This window comes from Giraffa tippelskirchi, chromosome 4, assembly GCF_054371585.1.
Source record: "Giraffa tippelskirchi isolate mGirTip1 chromosome 4, T2T-mGirTip1v1.2.pri, whole genome shotgun sequence".
Classification (NCBI taxonomy): domain Eukaryota; kingdom Metazoa; phylum Chordata; class Mammalia; order Artiodactyla; family Giraffidae; genus Giraffa; species Giraffa tippelskirchi.
Window position 1 is genome coordinate 203,208,720 of NC_137278.1, and position 23,445 is coordinate 203,232,164.

Below are 23,445 nucleotides of genomic sequence, written 5' to 3' on the forward strand. Positions count from 1 at the left end.
TATCTTGCAAAACTATAATACAGTTTTATTACCCAGATACATTGATACAATATTATTCCAGTTCCCACAGCTTTCCTTGTACTCATATGGATGTATGTGGATGTGTGCATATGTGCCTGTCTTGAGTATAATGTATTTATTTACTTCTATGCAATTTTATCACATGTGTAGGGCTATTAGCCCTTAAAAATTTTTTTTTTCACTCTTGATTTTCAGTCATTCAGTTTTGTCTCCAGATATGTCTGGTCATTTCTTATGGACTGCCAAACCTCGTTTGGCAAAAATCTGTGAGTTTGGATGATGCTATCTTCCTCCAGAGAGAATTTACTAGCTGGAAAGGAAGAAACGGCCCTTGGAGACCTCTGACCATGAATGTAAAATGAGAGTCAGCACATATCAGAGCCCTGTGCTTTTCCACATCAGTGTTCGGACGTGCAGGTGCTGGCAGGAAGCAGGTGGACAGCGGGATTTAACCACGGTTGGACGGTGCCAGCTGAGCAGGACAGAGGGAAAGAGGGTGTTGTAAGTAAACCAGTGGAAGAGAGGATAAACAAAGCAAATCTGCCTGAAGCTTCATTTTGCTCAGTGGTAAGTAATGAAAAGCAATGTTTTAAAACAAATCTGGATTCGTTCTGGAGTAGAATGCAGAAAGCACAGGAGTTTTTCAGATTACTCAGTGGACTTCAAATATGGTTTTACTGTTTGAAGTGCTGCTTCCAGCTATACCCCTTGCTTTATGGGGGTGAATTCCTCTTGTTGGAAGTTTGGGAAACTTTGGAAAAGTCTGAGAAGGCTGTTCTGCTGGTGTGACTTCCTGTAACCCCAGACTGGCCCCCTGACATTTCCTAGGGACCATCTGAGAACAAGGTCTAACCAGGAGCAGTGACAACATTGATGGGGCAGGAGGGTGGAGGCTGTGCCCCTGAGGTGGTCTCTGCATGGGGAGGGCTGGGGACCAGGTCAAGACCTCTCAGGGATGGGTTGAGCCCTGGAGGGGTGGGTGGGGGTGGCAGACCCTGACGCTGAGAGTCAATCTAGAGTCTCTGACATGAGTCACAGGAGTCCTGGTAGACCGTGGGGAGGGGACAGGTTGAAATACAACAGGGCTCCTTCCACTCTACCACCCCATCTCCCCAGGACCCCAAGGGATGCTCTGGGAACCTAGGCAAGTAATTCAGGCAGATTGGGTCTCAGGGAACAAGTCAGGAACCTGGGATCCCATAACTGGGGCATGAGGTGGGGATGAGGTGTTAGGAATGAGGCCAAAGCCCAGTTATCAGAACTGGGACACTTTCCATGTGGGACCTGTGTTCTTTACATCCTTCCTGCAGAAATCCTGGAAACAGGGGTGTGTCTGCCCCTGGGACCTGGCAAAGCCTGTCAGATTAGAGGGGCACAGGTGGGGTTGGGTGAGGCTTTGGCATAGTGAGGTGTCACCCCCTCTGTCTTTGCCTACTGCCCTGCTCCAAGTAGTAGCCACCTCATTCCTGCCCAGCACACCCAGGACAGCCCCACCTTTGCAAGAAGAGCCTCAGAGTAAACATCATGTTTATTTTGGACATTCAAATTTACAAAAACAAAAAGTAACAAAACCCATGACACAGCATACACACACATGCGCGCGCACACACATACACACACATTGCATCTCATGTCACTTTATGTACAAAATCAGGCGGGGCGGGGGAGGCAGGTTGCCAGTAGGATGCACTAATTTCACAGTGTCTGACAGCTCGACATGCTCATTCACTGCTCAGCCTGGGCCCACATGAGCCCCTTCCCCACCCAGCAGGGTCAGGGGCCAGGGGGAGGGGTTTGGAGTGGCAGGCAGTTGGGACAAAGAAGGTGAAGAGAATGATTCCATCTTTTTGGGGGGGGGCGGTGTCCCTTCCCCAGTTTGCTCAGAGCAAGGATGCTGGGAAACATAGTAAAGAGGGGACCCATTTCAGGGGGGCCAGGACCACTGCGTCATGGAGCAAGCACTGAATGCAGAGTCAGAAACCTGAGTTCAGGTCTCCCAGTGTCCCAGCTGGGTGGCCACGAAGACTGCTCATCCTCCTGGGCATCTTCGTCTGTAAAAAGAGGGCTTCGGAGCCCTTCCTGTCCACGCCTGTGGTCCCAGGTCTTGCACAGATGTGGCAAGGTGATCGGCCTCTTGGGATGTTGGTTAGGGGCGCCATGTGCCACAAGGTGGGAAAATCTGGCAGATAAGAGCTGTGAAGCACCTGGCGCAGGGCTGGGCCCAAAGCAGGGAAGGGTTTGGGAAGGGTTATCTCTCTCCCCTTTGTAGCCTGGGACTCTTGGGAGACACCCAGCTTCCTCTCCCTTTTCAGCTCTCCTGGAGACTCCAGCCAGTGAGAGAAGGGCTGGGCTCTGAGCACCCCCCACAGGGACGTGCTCCCTGAAGAGAACCCTCCCTTGGACTCATCCAAGGGGACCCTGGCCCAGGGCCCAGTCCATCCCATACCTCTGTGTTCCTCTGGTAGCCAAATCCCACTCCACAGGCAATGGTAGTGCCTGTCCCTTCAGGCTGAAGGGTGGGCCTTGGATGTCACCGACTTTGAACTCTGGGTTCCATCACTTGTGGGCTGATTGACATGGGCAAGTTACTTAACCTCTCTGGGCCTCCATTTCTCTACTTGTACAATGGGGCTAAGAACAGTCCTAATTAGAACAGCTGTGAGGGTGAATGAGTTGATCCCTGTGAGGTGCCCAGCATGGCAAGGTTACAAGGGTGTAACAGACATGGTTCCAGCCTCATTTTCAGCTGGGAGTAGCTCAAGGATGCAGCTGAGCACTTCTGCTCCTCCTCATCTTTTTGGCTGTGCCTGGGAGGAGCTGAAGGTCAAAGCTGGAGTCCAAACAACAGGCATTCAGCAAAGAAGTACAATCAGTAGAGGGAGGAGTGGGGACTTGGGACGTTCATCATTCTGGAATGGAAATAGGGACCCAGGCCACTCACCGATGGCCCAGACTCAGAGCCTACACGGCAACGTCTCTGGTTTTGTTCCTGTTCCCTCTGGAGGGCTGACCAGGGTGATTCAGCACAGGTCAGAAGTCTCACGATCACCATGACAAAGCATAAAGGACTTGGGATGATGTCTCTGGGTGGGCTCAAGTGAACAAACAAGTTCTATCACCTCCTTCCTAAGACTCTTACTTTCCCCCCCAAGGCCTCCACAAAAGCTCCTCCCTTAAAGACAATAACAGAAACCCAATAAAGCCCAGTGTTCCTGAAATCTAAGTTCCAAATTTCGCCATCACTCGAGCAACAGCGTATGTCATTATGAGATGCTTGACCCAGCACTGGGGCTGATGTCATTGGCTGTTACCAGGGCAACTAGATCTCGGTAGGTTTTGGCTAAAGCGTGCCATCCCTCCTTCTAGGGGGAGTCGGGCTGGAAGTGCTAAATGGTCTATTTACGCTCTTGAAATGGAAACGAGGATCTGGGGGCTGGAAGCAACAAGTCTTGCAAAAGCCTCCATGGCCGTGCGCCCCACAGTCTGTAGCTCAGGCATTGTGCCTCAGGCTAAGTGGATGTGGGGAGCAGAGACAGGGAACCAAAGGAACAAAAAGCCACCAGTGCCCATCTGACTTAAGTAGTCAACAGCTGTCCAGACACCTGGTAGGTGATTGGGGAGGGACGCCAGTGTTCTCAGCTCTTCTTTCTTGCCAGAGTGCCCAGAGATCACACCTCTCCCACCCCTACCTTCCAGGGGTCGGGGGTGGGAATGTCAAGATGTCTGTATGTTTCATACAGGAAAGTGGTCCAGTGTTGAAAAGCATTGTTGGAATGTTGGAAAGCATTCTGACCCCTCAAATGTCCATCCTCTTAGGTTTAGGCTGGACTCAAAAGACTCTCACAGGCAAGAAGTATGGTGTGGGGGAAAGAGCACTGTGTTCTAGTCCTGGCTTGGCTCCATTGAGCTGTGTGATCCTGTGCAAGTCACTTGCCCTCTCTGAGCTCCTCCTCATATGAGCAACAAGAGGTCAGACTGGGTGGCTTTTCTTTTTTTTTTTTTTTTCTTTTAAAGGGTGGCTTTTCTCAGCTCTGATATTCTTCCATTGGAAGCCAGTGGGGACTCAAGGGTAGGGTCCAGGTAAGCCACCAGCCCTTTGAGACACTCAGATGGGCAAGGATGCCAGGTTGGGGGTGATCTAGAAGAGCTGACCTTAACAATCTGTGTATGAGGTTGGTCTGCTTTGACTCTTTCCCCTTGCCCTTGACTCTCTGGAGCCAGCTGCTGACCCTGACTCATGCCTAGCCAGATCCCATTTGCTGCCCAGTCCCAGGGCCTGCCCCTGCTATGCCCCTTGACCCCTAGGTAGGTTCTCAGGCTTGTCCCACCCTATCCACCTGGAATCATAGACCATCCCACTTTTGATCTGGAAAGCTCTCAGAAATGACCAAAGCTCGCAAATGAGGATGGCCAGCCGGGAGAAGACAGGGACTGACAGCAGACTACACAGCAGGCTAGCAGCAGAGAAGACCAGGAACCAGGGGCTCCTTCTCCTCATCCAGAGCTCTGCACACTGCTCCATGCTGCTCCCTGCCCTCTCCGCTTCTTTCCTTCCCCAAAGGCTGCAGGGCTATGCAGAGCGGGTCAATATTGTGGCTCTGCCAGAGCCTGGGTCTCCTGGGGCACATGCCTCTGTCCCACACTATCCCCTCTGTCCCATGCTGTCCCCAGCCCAGGCTGAAGTGGTCCAGGCCCTGTTCTGGTCACAGAAGGGGCAAGGTGACCATGCCAGTGAACGCAGCCATGGGTGGGCCTCTTGAGATCTTGGTCCCCAACCCTCCAGGCTGGAGCTGGGAAGGGAATGTCCTGGAAATTGAGGTGGGGCTGGGCCAGGCATGGAACCAACATTCAAAGCAACCATTCAGCACACAAAGAAACAAGACGAGGAAGAAAGGGTGCAAGTGGGGGCGGGGGTTGGGGGAGGAGAAGCTTCATCAAGATTCCCTGCCCATGACTGGCAGCTGGTGGAAAGATGGAATGGGGTGAGTCTGAGTCTCCTATGTGGTTCTGTCATTCCCTCTCAGCTCGGGGACAGCTCCACAGCCTGCGATGGCCTTGAAGAGGAAAGGGGCATGCCTACCTCATGGAAGAAAGGGGACAGATAACCATCCCTGCCACTGAGACAGTGAGCCCTTCGCCCATACACAGCCCCATGGATGGTGCTGTGAGATCAGTGGAATCAGCTGTGGTTGATGGGTAAGGGGACACAGGGTGAGAGATGGCTCCACTCTAATGCCAGCTGTGGGGGAAGAGCTGTGGGTGCTGCGATGCACCTCCTGACAGGCCCTTTACTCACCCCAGGCTTGACCTCTTGACTCGAGCTGCTTATCCCCATTCAAGTGGTATCAGGGGACAGCCATCAAGGGCAGGGCATTTTGGAGGTGTGGGTACAGGTGGGGGAAACGGGAGGCATGGCCAGGAGTGGGGCAAGAAAGGAGACCAGTGTGTGTGGGTAGGCTAAGGAGAGAATGTGCTCCCGCCCCGGAAGGTCCCCGAATTGGCAGGCAAGGGAGGGGCCCCTGGGCAAGGTGGCCCCTCATGCCTTGGCCCTGCCCTTGCAGACATCAAAGGCGGCCTTCGTTGCACCCCCAAAGGCCTCCACTAGCTTGTCCTCCCAGGGGAGGATGTTGCCCAGCAGTGGCCCCGTACAGTTGGCAATGCCCAAGACCTGGGCTGGTGTCAGGGCATGGTCCCAGAGGTTAAACTGGGCAATGTCACCCACGAAGGCCTGGGTGGCATCAAACCGGCCGCCTAGGGTATCCTGGACCAAAAGAGCAGAAAGAAACAAGAAAGACATGGAGTGAGGGAGCAGAAAAGATAAGCAGGTGCTCAGAAAGTAAAAATTCTGTCTCTGCTGAAGCCCCGCCCCCTCTAGGTTCTAGCCCCACCCCAAGGTCCTAGACCCGCCCCCAAGGTTCTAGCCCCGCCCCAAGGTCCTAGTCCCGCCCCAAGGTTCTAGCCCCTTGGGCAGGTCTCACTCAGTCTGCCCATCTGCAGAATGGCTGGGTCAGACTGAGTGCTCATTTCTGTGCTCTCAGGGACCCTCTGCCTATCCCTCCTCCTGAGGCACCCTAGGGTGGGATATCTAGCTGCATCCCACCCTGACCCTTACCTGCTCCTGGCCCAGGATAAGGATCCCATGAGGCTTGATGGGGTGCCAGGCGGCCAGGTTCTCACCAGAGCCCCGCAGTTCCCCATCCTGGTAGGCGGACCACAGGCCATCCCTGGTGGTCCAGGCGATGCAGATGTGGTGCCAGCCATTGTCCTTCAGGCTCAGGGGCAGCTGGGCCACCTGGAAACAGGTCCCCCAGCCCCGGGTCAGAGGTGCCACAAGCCCCATGGCTGGGGAATGGGAAGACCAGTGTCCCTCCTTCCAGGGGCTGACCCCAGGTCTGACCCTCCCTGTCCTCCCAGCCCAGTGTCTTTCCAACCATTCTTTCCTCTTTCCCCACAATGTAGCAATATCATCAGGCGCTTCACTCAGATCACAAGGGACTACTCAGTGTTGGTTTTCGGTTGTTTCTAGGTAGTTTATTCACTCTCTGACAGGCCTGTAAGGTCACGCAGGGCAGGAGTTGTATCTCACAAGCCTCCCTTCCCTGAATATCTCACATAGTGCTTGGCACACAGCTGGGCTCAAGAAGTGCTAGGAATGATGGAACAAGCCTTGGACTCGGAGGCTGAGCGCTGCCAACCAACACCCTGTGGGACCCTGGGGAGGTTTCTCTTTCCTCCCTGGGCCTCAGTCTCCTCATCCATAAAGTCAGGGGATTGGGCAAAGGATGGCACATATACAGCCACCTCTGCCTCCTACTCCACCCAAGGCAGACATGGCTAATCAATCATGAGCCTAGATTCACCCTCGGAATCTTTCTCATCACAGTGCTCTTGGAAGGCACTGCTGATTGATTGGAGTTGGCCTGTGAGATGAAAGGTACTTGCTGCTTGTGGATTTGGGGCTCCCGAAGGGCTCTTTCATCTCCTAGGTTCTCTGAGATCACAATTTATTACAATATTCTCTGAGGCCTACTTGATGCCAGGCCTTGTTCTGGGCACCGGGGGATATGGATCCGGTCCTAAAATGAGCTGAGTCTGCACAGGAGGGGAGGACTTCAGGGACAATATCACAAGATAGAGTAACATAGGGGCCATGTGGGAGACACAGAGGCCGTGAAGGCCCAGAGGCAGAGAGGAGTGTGGGAACAGAAGATGTGAAATCTAAACACATCTGGAAGTATAATGAACTCTGGAAATTCCACTGTAAGGCAAACGAAGGTGGGGGCAGGGTCGGTTTGCACAGCAGGGGCAAAGGATTAGAGGCTGGAATAAAATGAGAACTGTGAGTAGCTTGTGAGGCTGGTACTCAAAAGGCACCAGAATTTCAGGAAATTGGGCTGCCTTGTGCCCTGTCCAGGGTGCTGAATTCCTTCTATTATACTAGAACTGACTGCTACCACAGGCAGAGCCAAGGATGGCAGCCAGGGGGCTTATGAAGGGGAACCGGGTAGCACGATCTAGATGTCATCAAGCTACCCTCTGATGGATTTAGAGGGTAAGTGTGTACTGGGCCACAAGGGAAATTCACTGTCCCCTGAGCCTATTTCTTTCCTCCTCCTCCAGGACACCCATGAAAGGCACCTCCTGCTGAGCAGGGTTCTGCTGGGTGTCAGCCACTCCCAGCAGCTCTGTGTGGCTGTGGGCTGGTCACAAGTGGGTGCAGTATACGTTCTCTGCATTTCCCAGGGCATCTCAAAAGACCACCATGCCATCAAGACCCAAAGCAATATGTCAGGCTGGGGAAGATATTAGCAGGAAATGGGGATAATAAGGTGTCTACTTCCTGGGGCTGTTGGGTCAAGGATGATAATATGGGTAAAGTACTAGCAAGGGACTTGGAATAATAAAAATGGGGCACATTTATCAAAGTTTGTTAAATGCCAGGTTCTGCTCAAAACCCTTTACATGTATTTAAGCCATTTAATTCTCACCACAACCATGTAAAGTTGAGGTTATTATTATTCCTGCTTTACAGATGAGGAAACTGAGGCACAGGAAAGGTAAGTGACTAGTCGAAGGTCACACAGTGGGTAAGTGGCAGAACTAGGATTCAAATCCAGCATTCAGGCCAAAGCTTGACCATGGCACCAACCTACTCACCATGTGAGGGGAGGGGCATGGGGCTGACTGCAGGGGGGAAGGGGACAAGGAATCCACCAGCACTTCCCCCTCCCTCCCCTCCTCCCTCCCCAGAGAGGTCCTGGGACTTCATTTGCATCTCTCTTTGTTCAGGAGAATGAACAGGGCCCTAGGGGCCTGGTACAAGCCCTGCTGTAGGAAGCACTTCCCATCCTGCACCCACAGCCAGGTTGCTGGGGAAGTCTCTTAATCTCTGCGATCCTCACATGCTCCTCTGTAAATGGCACACCACCACTGACAGCCTCTCTTGCACATGAGGTTTTCGCCCATCAGCCCCAGGTCTGGCTTGTCTTGAATTCTCCGAACCCAGCCTGGCATGGGTTTGTCCACCTTGGAGGCATTTCATGCATGCTGATTCTGCTGAGCAGGAGAATGGAAAGGGGCCGCTCGTCTGGGACCAGAGCAGTGCAAATGCTCCTGGAAGGGTCCCCCTTGCCTCACCCCCATCCCTCTGGCTCTGCCCAGCCCCCCCCCCCCCCCCCCCCCCGCTCACCTTGTCATTGATCAGCAGCTCCATGGGGTCGTGGCCCGCCTCCAGCAGCACAATCTCGTTGGCCTGCCCGGGCACCGAGTAGGAGAAGGGGGTGCCCTGGCCAGTGCCACCAGACCTGGAGCGCAGCCACATGCAGACGGTGAAGGCGTAGAGCTCAGGCAGCGCCTTCCGCACACGGGCGTACATGTAGTTGTTGCGGATGGGAATGCTGATCTTGAAGGCATCTGGGGGACTGTAGGCTGAGGACCCTGAGTGGGGTGAGCAAGGCAAACACAGTGGGGGTCAGCAGACACGGATGGGGGTGGTAGGCAGGGCACATTCCAGAATGAGGGCTACTAGTCCCCTGGTAACCTCAACTTGTCTGTAAGCCTCAAGGGCGGTCCTCACCAAGTTTGAAAAATGAAAGCTTCATGAGTCCTAAATTCCTATTTTTCAGATGAGGAAAATGAGGCCTGGGGAGAGGAAGTGAACTTTCAAGGTCACGGAGCAAGCTGGTGATGGCTGTGGACTGAGGAGCCAGGTTTCCTCAGGCTCACACCTGTACAATGTCCAACATGTCATGATTTTATGACCCTTGTGATGCCAGGTCCAGGTGTTAAATAAATGACAAGATTCTGATGGCAAAGTTATTCTTGTAGGGGGTGGTTAAGTGCATGGACTTTAGAGTCAGACCTGATTTAAGGTCTAGATTCACCACTTACTGGCTGTGTGGCCTTGGGCAAGTCACTTGACCTCTCTGAGCCTTATTTTCCTTATTTATTATTTATTTATAAATATTTGTTTATAGTCTTATTTATAAATATAATAATTATAATAAAATGATAAATATTATAAATATATTAATGTATAAATATTATTTATTTATAGCCTTATTTATTATTAGGGGATAATAAACACAACCACTCCTGTATGGTCTGTGAAGATTAAACCAGCTGACATATCAAGTACTTAGCCCACTCCCAGAATATAGTGGGTGAAAATGTGCCAGAAAAGGCTAACTGGTAATGGTAACAAAACACCCCAATCATTCTCTCTATTTCACAGCCTCTTCCCCACCAACCTATCTAGCTTTAACCTCTGGGAAACGTTTTCTGAGTGAATCTGCCACCCTGAGGACCATCCAAGGATCAAGGATGCCCTCGCCCACCATGCCCTCTGAGGGGCCCGGACCCACCATGCTCCAGTTCGGCTACACGGTCCTGCAGGGCGTCCAGCTCCTTCTCAACCTCCTGCCGCTGCTGCTGGCTGCTGTGACCAAGGGCCACGCGTTCCTTCTCCAGCGCCAGCACCTTGGCCAGCAACTGCCCCTCCAGCTCGTCCATCTTGGAGTGCAGGGCGGTGGGCACCACAGGTGCAGGGGCTGGGGCGGCTGAGTTGTTCACCCGGACTGGAAGCTCCTGCTGCTCACGGACAGAGAAAGGGACATTTGAAGTCCGTCAGAGGGAGGATGGAAAGAGACAAAGTCCCAGAGATGCCCACTAACCCTGCTTGAGTGACCCCTGTTGAGCCTCAGCTTCCCCACACGTATAATGGGATGGCAATGCCTGCTTCAGGCAGTGAGCGTGCACTGGGTGTCCAGCAGCAGGCTGTCTGCAGTGCCGTTGTGATGGGAGCGGACAGCGGGCTGGCTCCTGTCCTCAGGACGTCTCAGCCTATGGGGGTCAGCAGTGGAGAGCTGCAAAAGTCCCCCAGAGGGTCCGATGTGCACTTGGGGCTGAAAGCCACTGCTGAGCCCTTCATCACTGGAAGGCCGCACCCTGATGGGTCCTTGAAGAGATGGGCTGTCCTGATCATCACTTACTCACATGCCAAACTTTTCTAAGATGGTGCAAGATTCTGTGTGGGAGCTGGGCAGACCCATGGGCACAAACCAGGGGGCTTCTGGAATTGGGCTCCAGTGCTGCTGTGATGGGTGGTTAAGATCACAGACTCCAGAGGCAGACAGCCCGGGGCTCAAATCCAGCTCGAGAACCAACCTGCTGTGTGGCTTGAGGCAAATGCCTCTATCTCTCTGAACCCTTGCTTTCTCTCAGGCAATATGGCACAACTGTAACTATTTAGAAGGGTTGTGGGGATGATTAGGTGGTAAATGCCTGTGAACAGAGCCCGTTTACTCTGCTGTCTAGAGTAGGGTGTTTGAGGGTGGTCTCAGACACCCCACCCCACCCAGGATAAGGACAAAGTATCTTAGAGTCCTCCTTTGGCCCGTCTTAAGACCCCAGTGGGAAGGAGAATTGGGACAGAAGCCAGGGAGTCTTTCCTTTCCCCTCCCCTGCTGGAGGAAACCCTTTTTGGGGTGGAGGAAGGCAGCTGAGGCTACAAGTCCTGACTCTGGGAGGGGATAGTCTCTGGTAGACACGTCATGGGAAGATGAGTAGGAAATGAATAATTCATTGAGCTTGTTAGGAGCCAAATTAGACCAGCTCTGTCTGTTCTCCCCTCCTTCATGTTTCCTACTGACAGCCTGATGCTTCCTCACTGTCCAGGGGCCCTGCTGGTTCCCACTTCACCTGCCCTGGGCCCTGACCACAGGCTTAGCCCCAGACCTGAGCTCATTGAATTCTCGATTCCTTCACCAAGCAGATATTCACTGAGCACCTAATGTGGTCCAAACAGAAAACCAAGAGCACAACCAAGCATTCCCTGAGCACCCTGTGCCTACAGGGATGGCCCCACAGCTCACAGGCAAGCACAAGAGACGCCTCTCAGCTTCCCTGGCCCAGCCCTGACCTTGTCAGTCATTTGCTGTGTGACACTGGACAAGTCTCTTAACCTCTCTGAGCTCTTTTTTTTTTTTTCCTAGCTCTGTGATGAGAGGATAAATGTGTCCCCTGCTTCAAAGTGCTGGGGTTGGGGAGGGCAGTGCAGGCAAAGTGTCACTGCCACACTCAGCACCAGAGAGAAGGGAGCTGCCACCACAGACAGTGATGGGACCACGCACTTGGTTCTGCCACTCCACCCCGAGAGGGGGGGAAGGTGGGTTAATCTCTCTGGGGTCATTTTTCCTTCTCTATAAAGTGGGCCCTTGGAATGTTGGACTTGCAGGCCTGTGGTCAGGATTAAAAGATAGCACATGGCGGGAGCTCCAGCTTGGCCCAGTGTGGCCACCTCTATCCCCCACAGTGTCCCACGTGGGAGGGCATAGCCATCCACCTATGCAGACGTCTGCTTGGTCCCCCAGGTGGGGAGCCCAGGTGAGGGGGGGGTGGGGCATGGATGGATGAACTGCTCAGTACACACGGCCCCACCCTGTTACACTAATCTTCACTGTCCACTATCTGGAGGGCTCCTTGGAACTCCCCAGGTGCCCACGAATCCTGACTCTGGTGTTGACTAAATGCAAAGCTTCAGCTTCCCCTTCTGTAAAACAGGGACAACCAGCCCCACTCTGCCCATCCACAAGACAGATGTAAGGATGAAACAGTGGAAGTAACAGATCCTTGTGGACCATAAAAGTAGAATGCATGAGACTTCCCTGGCGGTCCAGTGGTTTAAGACCCCATGCTTCCACTTCAGGGGCCCTGGGTTCGATCCCTGGTCAGGGAATGAAGAGCCTGCACACTGTGCGGCATGGCCAAAGAAGAGAAAACAATGCAAACTGTGAGGCTTGAATACATCAGCTGAAGGGGAGCTTGCTACCTCCAGAATCTTTCCTTGACCACAGACAGCTCATGGAGGGACAGGGCCAGCCACCCACTGCATCTGAGGCAGTGGGACTTCCAGGAAACCTTAGGCTGAGGCAATTAGCTCACGAAGTGCTGACTACATCAGCGCTGGAAGGGCCGGGGTCAGGTCTCCTAGAATGGGCACCCTTCTAGCCTCACTGTCCCTCCATCCACTGGGCCTACCTGGGCATGAGGGGCATGCTTCTGAAGGAGAGTGTGCCAGGCACACCCCCCGCCGGCACTTTCCAGGTATTTATTCATGAATCCTCACAGCCACTCATTTTGGTTGGCACTCTTAGTGTCCCCATTTCACAGATGGGGAAACCGAGGCAGAAGTCCTTTTGAGGGGCTGAGCAAAGCTGACCCTCTGGAGCCAAAGCCTTCTCTCTCCCGCAAAGCATCCTACTCCTTCAGAGGGAGAAAGACCTGCCAGGAAGGAATAGGACGTCAAGTGCTATTTACACAGACGCCGTTGCGAAGAGACACGGCACAGGCCGAGGGAGGTGGGCACACAAGCTGTTTTTTTGTCAGAGCCGCCAGCTCTGCCACCAGCAGGAAGGCCAGGGAGGAGGTGGGCTCCCTGGATCCCATGTGGCCCCCTCCCCACCCCGATGTCTGCATCAGAAGAACATGACTCCCCCCACTTACCCATCTGTTGCGGGCACAGGCTGTTATGCGTGGGCTCTGGGCCTGATGCCAAGTGGGCCCCCAGCCCAAGATGGTGGGGAGACGACGCCATCACCCCACACGGGTCCTGATGGGGGCTCAGAACCCACACTTGTCGTGCTGGGAGTCTGGGGTGGGGTTTGGTAGAAGTACGTGGGGCCCAGAGCCAGAGCCCAGGGTTCCGGTCCAACTCAGCTAACGTGCTGGGCTCATTAGCACTCGGTAACAAGATGCTAACAGAGGCAGCTGTCCTCACCGCCGCGCACTGCGTGCCAAGTCCTGCACTCCGGAAGTACCATGCAAACATTCCACAAGCCCTCTCAACTATCTGGAGAATTAAGGAGGTCTGCTTTTCAGATGAGAGAGCAGAGGCTCAGAGAGGTGAAGTCGTCTGCCTGAGGTCACACACTGCTAAGTCGCAGAGCCAGGACCCCAGTTCAGTCCCTTCTGACTCCAGAATGTCTTCTTATTCTTCGGTCCTACCCTGACATTCTGGGTCTCAGTTTGTCAATCTGCCAAATAGGTACAGTGCTGGCTGTCCTGCCTGCCTCGAGGGCCAGCAGAAGAGGTTTCAGTGGCCGTGAGAAGGCTGGGATGATCTGGCAGGTGGTGTCAGACCCTGGTGTGGGGCAGCTTCGAATAGGGGCTTAGATGGAGGGATCTGCCTAAGTGGGGGAGCTCTGGGGCTGGGAGGGCGTGGGGAAGACCCTGCCACCAGGTGGGGTCTGCTCCTTTCCTATGAGGGGCAAAGGGAAGGTGCTGGTTTTCACGGTCAAGGCCCCACCCTCTGCACAGTTCCCCTCCGCCCAGACAGCACAGGGCCCAGCTCCAGGGGCAGTTGGGCAGAGAGCCGGCTTGGTGGCTGTGGTATGGGTCAGGCCACCTATCTCCCATATGGGCTTATCCCCTAAGTCCTGTGTGAGTCTGCCCCAGCTCACACCCAGGCTCCATCAGCCCAGTGACCTTGTTATGGAAAGCCTCCCTGCCTCAGTTTCTTCATCAGCAAAAAAGGTACAAAAATAATAGCTCATAGAACTGCAGTGAGAAATGTTAACAGATATAATGCCCTTAGAGTTAGCAAATGACGGGCTATGTGTCAGCTATTATTATGATTATTACTAACACTCCTTAAACATCTCTTAAAGGAGCCTATCCTCCTCCATCTCCAACCATAAATGTTTTTGTTTAACCATTATATTGAGAAAAAAAGCAAGCTACAGAACAGTTGGTTATCATTTATACAAAGGTGCAAAGATTCAAAGCTAGATCATGTACTTATAAAAGCATAAAGAAATGCATGGAGTGATAAACACAAATTCAGGACAGCGGTGACCCTGTCTTGAGGCTGGGACGGGGAGGCCCTCAGGGGCATCAGCTGGTTGCAACTGTTCTGGGTCTTGAGCCTGGGTGGGGACTTGGATGGTAGTCTTTACACTTTTGTGTATGTCTTTTTTTCTTTTTTCAAAAAGTTTTTTTGGCTGTGCTGTCTGGTATATGGTGGTATCTTAATTCCTCAACCACAGATTGAACCCACACCCTCTTCCTTGGAAGGCAGATTCTCAACCACTGGACTGGCCAGAGAAGTCCCCAGTAATTTTCTTTTAAAAAATGGGGGGAAAGATCTAAAAGCAGAGTCTTGAGGGTAGAATCTAGCTCTGAATCTTAACCACAGCCTCACTCAGCTCCTTTGTCCTCCCCCCAACCCCAGCCCAGGCCACCGTCCCCAGGCTCCGACTCTGGCCTTTCTCCACACAGCAGCCAGAGAGGCAGGCAGCTCAATGCAAGTCCAACCACGTTGCTTACATCCTTCAGTAGCCCTCTTCTCCCACCATCAATACCCTGTCCCTCTACTCTCAGCCCTTAATACACACCCCTAGAGGCTACCCTTCATTCCAACTGAAAGGCCCAGCTGTCCCCAACTCCCTCTCACCCCTGGGCCTCTGCACATGCTGTTCCTTCTGCCAAGAACACTCTTTCCGCCCCCATTCCACCTCCTCTGGCCAGTGCCTCCTCACCCTCACCAGATGGCAGCTTCCCTGACGCCTCAGCCAAGATGCTCCAAAGGGAGAGGGAACAAAGGTATCTCTGGAGGGACTGCAAGTACTCACTCCATTCATTCATTCATCCGTCACCATGTGCTGTGGCAACACGATGCACAGGTACCAGCATGACTCTCAGGTCAGACACGGCTTGAGTCATTCCCAGGCTCCCCACTTACTAGACGTGTGGCCCTGGGCAAGCTATCCAACTCCTCTGACCCTCAGTTTCCTCAACTGTAAAATGGGAATACTAATATCTACATCTTAGGATATATGTAATGACAAAAATGACAAAATATGTAAAGCCTGGCATATAAAAATGGCTGAGAGTCATAAGCATTATTATTATTTGCTATTATTGAGAGGCAGGAGAGCATGAAAGTAAAAGTGTTAGTTGCTCAGTCATGTCTGACTCTATGCGATCCCATAGACTGAGGCTGGCTGGGCCCCTCTGTCCATGGAATTCTCCAGGCAAGAATACTGGAGTGGGTTGCCACTTACCCCTCCAAGGGATCTTCCCAACCCAGGGATCGAATCCGAGTCTCCCACATTGCAGGCAGATTCTTTACCAAGGAGAGCCACCAAGCAGAGCACAGTGAGTAGTAACTGGGTGGATGTGGGCCAGGGAGCCAGACTGCTTAGGACTGAAATCCCAGCTGAGTGACCTGGCCAAGGTTCTTAACCTCTCTGAGCCTCAGTTTTCTCATCTGTGAAATGGGGAGAGTAACAGTCCCCTGGTTCTTATGGGACTAAATTGTAAGGCTCTCAGAACAGGCTGGCAGAGAGGGTGGGGTGAGTCGGGGAAGGTCTTTCAGAGGGGCTGTCCTGCTCTCCCTTTCTCTCGAGGAGCTTGCCTGGCAGGCTTCTCTGTCTCCATCTCACTCTGGCAGGGGAGGGGCAGGAGAGCAGGTGGCAGAGGCCAGACTGATCTTTGTCCTGGTCCCCACTGCCACTTTGCAGTTGGAATGGAAAACAGACAAATGGACCTCTGTACACTGAGAGTGCCAAGTCATGGCAGTCGGCATGCAGGAGGGGAGGTCGGGAGAAGGGGGAGAGGCTCGGTAAGGGTCTGTCCCTACACCATCCTGGGCTCTGAGGCCCCAGAGCAAGCGACTAGACACACCAACCCCAGGCCTCCTTTCCTCTCCCTTCACATACTCCCCATCAAGCTGCCACAAAATCCCTTCCTGGCCCTGCCTGCCCACATACCTTCTGGGCCCTGGCCCAAAATCTGCAGCAGAGACTGAGGACCCCACCCTCAGCCCATTTTCATAGAAAATCCTGGCTGTCATCTTGGCTCAACATTCAACATGCTGTGTGGCCTTGGGCAAGTCATTCAGCCTCCCTGAGCCTCAGCTTCCCCTGGAGTCAAATGTGGGGTGGGCGGGGGCACCAAAGAGCTTCCACTTTGGGTTGGCTGCCTCGATCCCTGTCTCAAGTTCTGTGGGGATCAAGTGTCTGACTGTCCTGGAGAAACCCAATGGCCTTGTCCCTCAGCGAGGGGGTGGTGGGGTCCACCTCCCACAGGCAAGGACTTCACAAAATGGCCAATAAACATAAGAAAAGGTGCTCGACATCATGAGTCATCAGAGAAATACAAATGGAAACCACGATGAGTCCACTACACACCCACCAGAATGGGGAGTGTCTTTAAAATGACCATAGCAAGGTTGGCAAGTTTCACATCAGGTGGGCGTGCGAATGCTTACTGCCACTTTGGAAAAGCGTTTGGCAGAGCCTCCTAGTGCTAAATATATGCCTCTCCTGGAACCCAAGCATCCCACTCCTGGGGATACATCCAGGAGAAATGAGGACTTTTAGCCAACCAGGGATATTACAAGGATGTTCACGGCAGCTTGATTTGTAATAATCTCAAGCCAGAAACAACCCAAATGTCCTTCCATTGGAGAATGGGTAAATAAGATGTTTCCACACACTGAAACACTACACAACAGTGAAAAGTAAACCATTAACACACATACATCATGACTGAAGGTCAACATGCAATGAGGACACCAGACGTGAAGGGGTGCAGCTTGTCTGAGTCAATCTGAGGGAAGTTCAAGCACAGAGAAAACTGATCTACAGCAATGACAACTGGAATAGTGGTACCTCTGGGGAAGCATGGACTTTGGGATCACAAAGGAGCCATCTAGGGTGCTGGAAATGTCCTGATTCTTATTTGGATGGTGCTTTCATGGGTGCGTCCACATATATATTTTCATGCAGCCGTACATTTAAGATCTGCGTCTTTTTCACAGACATAGAAAATTGACTTGTGGACACTGTGGGGGAAGGAGAAGGTGGGATGAACTGAGCGAGTAGCATGGAAATATATACATTACCATATGTAAAATGGATAGCCAGTGGGGATTTACTGTATGACTCAGGGGGCTCAAACTGGTGCTCTGTGGCAACCTAGAGGGGTGGGATGGGGTGGAAGGTGGGAGGGAGGTTCAAGAGGGAGAGGACATATGTATACCCACGGCTGATTCATGTTGATGTATAGCAGAGACCAACACAATATTGTAAAGCAATTATCCCCCGATTAAAAATAAATACATTAAAAAGATTTGTGTCTTTTTAAAGTATGATAGGTGAGCTCTTAAATATCTTGAATGTAAGATACACATTAAAAAAAAAAAGGGTCACACGTAAGCCCCTCCCTGTCTTCTGCCCAAGTGGCTCCTGCCAGGCTTGGAATAGGCAGGAGGGGTCTCCTTTCCCAGGGGGAGTGCTGCCAGGGAGGAGAGGCCTCCAGGGCACAGATGACAATTCCTAATCAGGAAACATCTGCCCAAGAATTCAGAATCTGGAGCCCAAAGGGCCTGAACCACACCCAGCCCCTCCTTCTACCCATTTTACAGATGAGAAGACTGAGGCCCAGAGAGAAAAAATAATTAAAGTCACAAGCAAGAAGAACTCAACTTTAAGACATACAGTCTTCCCATTTCAGAGAATATTTAGAGCTGCAAGGTGGTTAGGGAGCATCTACCCACTGTATCTTTTTAATGGAGGGGAAACAGAAGCTGGGGGTAGGGAGGGCAGGTGGTGATTTAGCTGGCCCTGGTTTCTCCAGAGTCTATGAGCCTCCATCTCTTCATCTGTAAGATGGGAATGTGTACAGGCTGCTTCATAGGGCTGAAGACTGAATAAGCTTATATGCACTAAGTGCCTAATACATGTTACTTGTTATTATTTATTGCTTTCAGCCTCCTGATTATCTTGCCAGCCAGCAGACAAACTTTTGAGGACTGGTCCTCATCACTCTTGCTCCAGATGCTCTGATTCAGAAATGGTCCAGGCTACTACACAAGAGGCACTTCCCTCACCTGTCTTCCTCACTCTCTTGAAGGAAGTTGAGGCCTGACCCCTCAGATGGACCTAGAGTTAATGATGAAGAACAAGGACTCTGGAGCCAGACACTGACAGAGTCATATCCAGGCTCCAATGCTGTGTCCCCTTGGGCCAGGTTCTCTCTGAACCTTGGTTTTTTCATTTGTTAAAGGGGGATAGAATCGTACCTCCCTCATGGAAATTTTATCAGGATTAAATGAGATAATGCACAGCACCTGGCACATGGTGAGCTCTCAGTAAATGTGAGCTGTAACTGTTATAATAGTCCAGGAACCGCTGTGACTATCATCAAGGTGTTCCTTTTCATCACTTCCACCCCAAGATGAGGAGAGGCCACTAGCTTGCCACATAGGATTAAGAATGTGGTTTATGTCAAAGATGGAGAAGGCAATGGCACCCCACTCCAGTACTCTTGCCTGGAAAATCCCATGGACGGAGGAGCCTGGCAGGCTTCGGTCCATGGGGTCGCGAAGAGTCAAACATGACTGAGCGACTTCACTTTCCCTTTTCACTTTCATGCATTGGAGAAGGAAATGGCAACCCACTCCAGTGTTCTTGCCTGCAGAATCCCAGGGATGGGGGAGCCTGGTGGGCTGCCGTCTATGGGGTCACACAGAGTCGGATACGACTGAAGCGACTTAGTAGCAGCAGCAGTATGTCAATTGCTACTTATTCAATTTAGAAATTTCGTTTTACACATAAATTAGTGCAAAAACAGAACACTGCAACATGCATACATGGCTGGTTGCCACATAAATGGTCCTTTTGGAAAGTGGTTTTTGGCCACAGCTATAAAAGTCAGTATCATCTGACCGAGTAATAACACTCTTGGGAATCCAGCCTAAAGAAATAACTCAATAGACTTAAAAAGAAAAAAACAAAAACAACTATCTGCATGAAATCAATCCTGCAATGAGCATCCAGAAGAAAAAATAATTAGAAACAACCTACATCTCCAGCAACAGGAGACAGCCAAAGGATTGATGGATGGAGGAGGCTGAGAAGGATCCAGGATCTTATAGCCATCATTAAAATGGTAATTACCAGCAACCCCAGCAACTCGGGAACAATGTCCACATTCTGATAAAGGACCAAAACGGGGAGGGCTTCAAAAACAAATAAAATGGTGGAACTAAATATAATCCCCCCCTCAAATCTTTTGACATTTTTTCAGTTAACAACAACAAAGAAAAAACATAAGACGAACGATTTCTCCTAAGCCCTCAAATGTGACTCCAACTTGAGGTCTGCAGGGAGAGGGTGGGCCAGAGAGAGCTTTCCTCCCTTTCAGTAGTCAGTCCAGTGGGGTGGGGAAGGGAGTGATCCAGAGAGGTGGGGAGGAGCAGGAGTGTGCTGAGATGTGCAGGGGTGGGGACAGCAAAGGGACAGAGTGTAATCAGGGAGGACCTCTGGGAGGAGGTGTCCTCAGAGCAGACTTAAATGATGAGTATAGATAAGCTGGGGGTAATCTAGGCAGAAGGAGGAACTGGGAAACACGTTGGAAATGAAATGGCAGCCTGGGAGCAGACTGGAGTCAGCTATCACAGGGGAGCCCAATGGTGGGCTTAAGGAAGATCCCTGGGGTGGCTTGGAGGAGGATGGATGGAGGAATGTGCCTGATCAGGTGGGAGACCAGCAAGGGGGCTGCTGCAAGCATCCACAGAGAAATGAGGCTGACGGGGAGCGGGAGGGAGAGAAAGGAGCCAAGCATGGCTTCTCAGGGCACATCTGAGAAGCAGGCTGGCAGAGGACCTCAGTTCAGGTTGGGACATGATGAAGGTAGGGGGCTGGTGGGATGCCCGGGGCGGGGTGGTGTGTTCAAGAAGCAGTTGGATCTATTGGTCTGAAGCTTGGAGAGAAACCTGAGCTGGGGACGAAGTTGGTTTGGGGGCCCTATGGTGGAATGGTGTTGGAAGCTTCAGGGTGTGGTTGAGTTCTGCCAGGGAGAGCGAGAGGAGGGCCAGGAGGGGTGCACATGTTAAAGAAGGAGGATCCAAGAGGGGACAGAGAAGTAGGGAGGGAGGAGGGGCAGGTGAGAGGTGCCTAGAAGCCCGGGGCATGGAGATTTGTAGGAGGGAATGACCTATGGGGTCAGATATCAGATGTCAGCAAGAGAAACACTGAAATGTTCCTGTTCAATTTATCAACTCAACACCATGAGTACTTCCAGCGCATCAAGGTGGGAGAGAGACTAGTGGTGAGAAAGTAGACCCCAAAGGGCATCCTTTTGAGGTTTTTGGATGAGAAGGGAAGAGGGAAGCTAGTCAGTGGCTGAAAGGTAAATGAGCTGAGCCCAGTAGTCTGATCCCGAGTCTGTTGGGCTCCAAGTCCCAGCCACTGTCAAACACCCCAGAGAGACTGGCTCTGGCTGCTGCCAGGCTCAGAAGGCAGTCCTGGTGGGCAGACAGCCCCTCCACATCCCCTGCACTCAGAAAGCAGGAGTGTGTACAGGGAAGCAGGACTTCTTCCAACCAGGAGACTGACCTGGTGCTGAATCCCAGCCACTAGGATCCCCCCAACCTCAGTGGGCTAACTGGAGAGGAGCCCACCCTGCCAAATGCACAGATGCTGGGGGAACAGGTCCAGGGCAAGACCAGCCCTGCCAGCCCCAGACGTGGGAGGAACCACGGGAGCCATCTGGGTGTGGGGGCAGGGGCTAGGGCAGGCAAAGGAAATTGATTGAAGACCAGATTTTTTTTTACATTAATAAACTCTATTTCTTAAATGGAGGATTTGTTCTCATTTTAAATTTTGGCTACTTAAAAAAAATTAGTAATATTAGAACTTAATGATAAAAACAGCAATCACTCAAATTGAGACCTCTGTTAGGGGTCTGTTAAAGGAGGTCTCCTCTGTGAGGAGGTCTCTGAACCCCAGATTTGGGGTTGGCTGTGATAGCTACCTGGCTGTGCTCTGACAGCCTGTGGGATGGGTGCAGACACCAACACAGACTTTCTGAAGGGCCACTGGGCCATGGGTAAGGCCAGGCTTCCACACCAGCATCTCCTATGCTGCTCCGCCTGGGATTTAACTGAGAGAGCCATGGAGAGGGAAGAGTCCCTGCCTTTCCTTTCTTCCAGCCACTCTCCCCGCTTCCCCAGCTGCATTCGGTTTAGGGGGAGGTAATAAAGGGGGCAGCCGGTGCTTGGGCCTCATTCTGCCCCCTCCTTCCATGGATTCCGTTCTGCTGTGAGCCCCCTTCCCTGCAGCCTGGAAGTCATGGATGTTGGGAGTGGTCAGGGTCTCCTGGATGTCTGTCCTGACTAATTTGTCCAGCTCCCCCTCCAGGTGGCTCCAAACAGGTTCTCACAGGGAGGCAGGGGTCTGGCAGCTTCAAAGGAGAAATGGCTGGTCCAGGATCACAGGATAGTCAAGAGCGGACTGCCCCTGTTGGACCCCTCGTGTCTGACTCCGAGCCTGAGACTGGAACACCTGAAAAAGGTGACTGGAGGGGGAGAACCCAGGTGGGACCTATTCTCCACTCAGCCCCCACCCCAGAGCTGCCGGCTTCCAGGCATCTTGGCTGGGCTATCGCCATCCGGGCTCCTGCTGTCCATGTTCATGGTCCAATCCCAGCTGGGGGAGGTAGGAATGCAGAAGGTGAGGAGCACCCGGGTTTGGCTTATGAGACACTGTTCCCTGCTCCTATCTCCTGACCACAGGGGACTGAGTGTGTGGCTGGTGCTGCTTTGGGGATGTCTGAAGAAAATGAAACGGACATTTAAAGAGGTCCTGGTACGTGCCAAGCATTTTCACGTATCTACATTTTAATCATTCCACACTACAAGTGGGCACCGTTATACCCATTTTACAGACTCAGAAACTGAGGCTTACAGAGGTGCCTGGAGGATGAAGGATCGGGAGCGAGCTTTTCCCGCGTGCTCCAGGAGCCGCAGTCAGTGTGAGTTTCCGGCCTGTGTGCCCTCCCTGACTCCTCCCTTCTCCCCTGGGAGGAAGAACCAACCATTCCCTTTGCACAGACGGAAACCCAAGACTCAGAGACTCGAGGGCGCCCCCCGACCCCAGGGTCCCTGAGCCGACGGTGGCCTCGGGACCCGGGGATGCCCTCGACTCCCGCGAGCGGCCCTCCCACCCCAGGCCGGGTCCCCGACGGCGCGCGGCGCGGCGCTCACCTCGATGCGGTCAATGCGGTCCCGGAGGGCGCGCACCGCATCCTCCAGCTCGAGGATGAGCGCAGGCGAGTCCCAGGGCCCGTCGGCCATGGTGTCGCGGCGGGGCCCGGCTTCCTGGAGGCCGCGCGGCAGGCCGCTCTCGCAGCGGCCCAGCTTGCCGGTGAGCTCGCGGATGGTGTCCTGGTCGGCGCGGATGCGCGCCTCCTGCTGCAGCGCCGTCTGGCGCAGCTGCTCCGCCGTGCTCTGCAGCAGCAGCAGCTCCTCACGCTCGCCGGGCGCCGCGTCCCCCGGCTCGGCCCCCGACGGGCAGGCGGCCGCCAGCGGCGTGCACAGGAAGCGGCTGAAGAGGGGCACGGGCGGCAGCGGGTGCGCGCTGGCCGCCGGCGCCCCGGGCAGCGCGGGGGGCCCAGCCGAGCCGCCCGCGCCGTGCAGCGCACTCAGGCTGCGCTGCGGGCCCGGGGACGCGGCGGCGGCCGAGGCGTTGTCGGCGCCGCCGGGCAGCGCCCGCGCGGGGCTGGCCGCCAGGGGCACGCTGGCGATGATGCAGATGACGGCACCGAGGAACGCCAGCATGCCCGCGGCCAGCAGCACAGCCAGGAACTTCAGCGTGAGGCGGGCGGCGGGGGCGCCCGAGGCCCCCTAGCAGGCGCGGCGGCGGGGTCGGGGCGCGGGGCCCGGGCGCGCGGGGCCGAGCGGGGCCCGGGAGCGGGAGGAGCTGGAGCCGGAGCTGGAGCTGTGGCCGCGGCCGCTGCTGCCGCCGTTCTGAGCCCCGGCGGCGCGAGAAGGAGAAGGCGGCGGGAGGCGGGGAGGGGGAGCGGGGCGCGGCGGCCCCGCCCCGCCGGCTCCCCCGGGCCGGCCCTGGCCCAGCCCCGCAC

At 53.5% G+C, this 23,445-nt stretch overlaps 1 protein-coding gene across 1 annotated transcript; it reads right to left on the bottom strand.

Moving 5' to 3' along the window:
• Positions 1-1,534: 1,534 nt before the first annotated feature.
• Positions 1,535-23,333, bottom strand: NPTXR (neuronal pentraxin receptor). Its single transcript, XM_081590157.1, has 5 exons — positions 22,571-23,333; positions 9,885-10,110; positions 8,711-8,958; positions 6,134-6,313; positions 1,535-5,782 (listed from the first exon to the last, which is right to left on the bottom strand). Exons 1-5 carry the CDS (start codon positions 23,141-23,143, stop codon positions 5,558-5,560), a joined length of 1,452 nt encoding a protein of 483 aa, XP_081446283.1. The 5' UTR covers positions 23,144-23,333; the 3' UTR covers positions 1,535-5,557.
• Positions 23,334-23,445: the final 112 nt, after the last annotated feature.

Excerpts from the sequence above, each read along its gene's own strand:
- NPTXR (XM_081590157.1), bottom strand. The coding sequence starts at position 23,143 with ATGCTGGCGTTCCTCGGTGCCGTCATCTGCATCATCGCCAGCGTGCCC. Across the intron at positions 10,111-22,570 it reads ACCGCATTGACCGCATCGAG|CAGGAGCTTCCAGTCCGGGT; the intron begins GTGAGCGCCGCG and ends GTCCGTGAGCAG. Across the intron at positions 6,314-8,710 it reads AGCTGCTGATCAATGACAAG|GTGGCCCAGCTGCCCCTGAG; the intron begins GTGAGCGGGGGG and ends ACCTGTTTCCAG.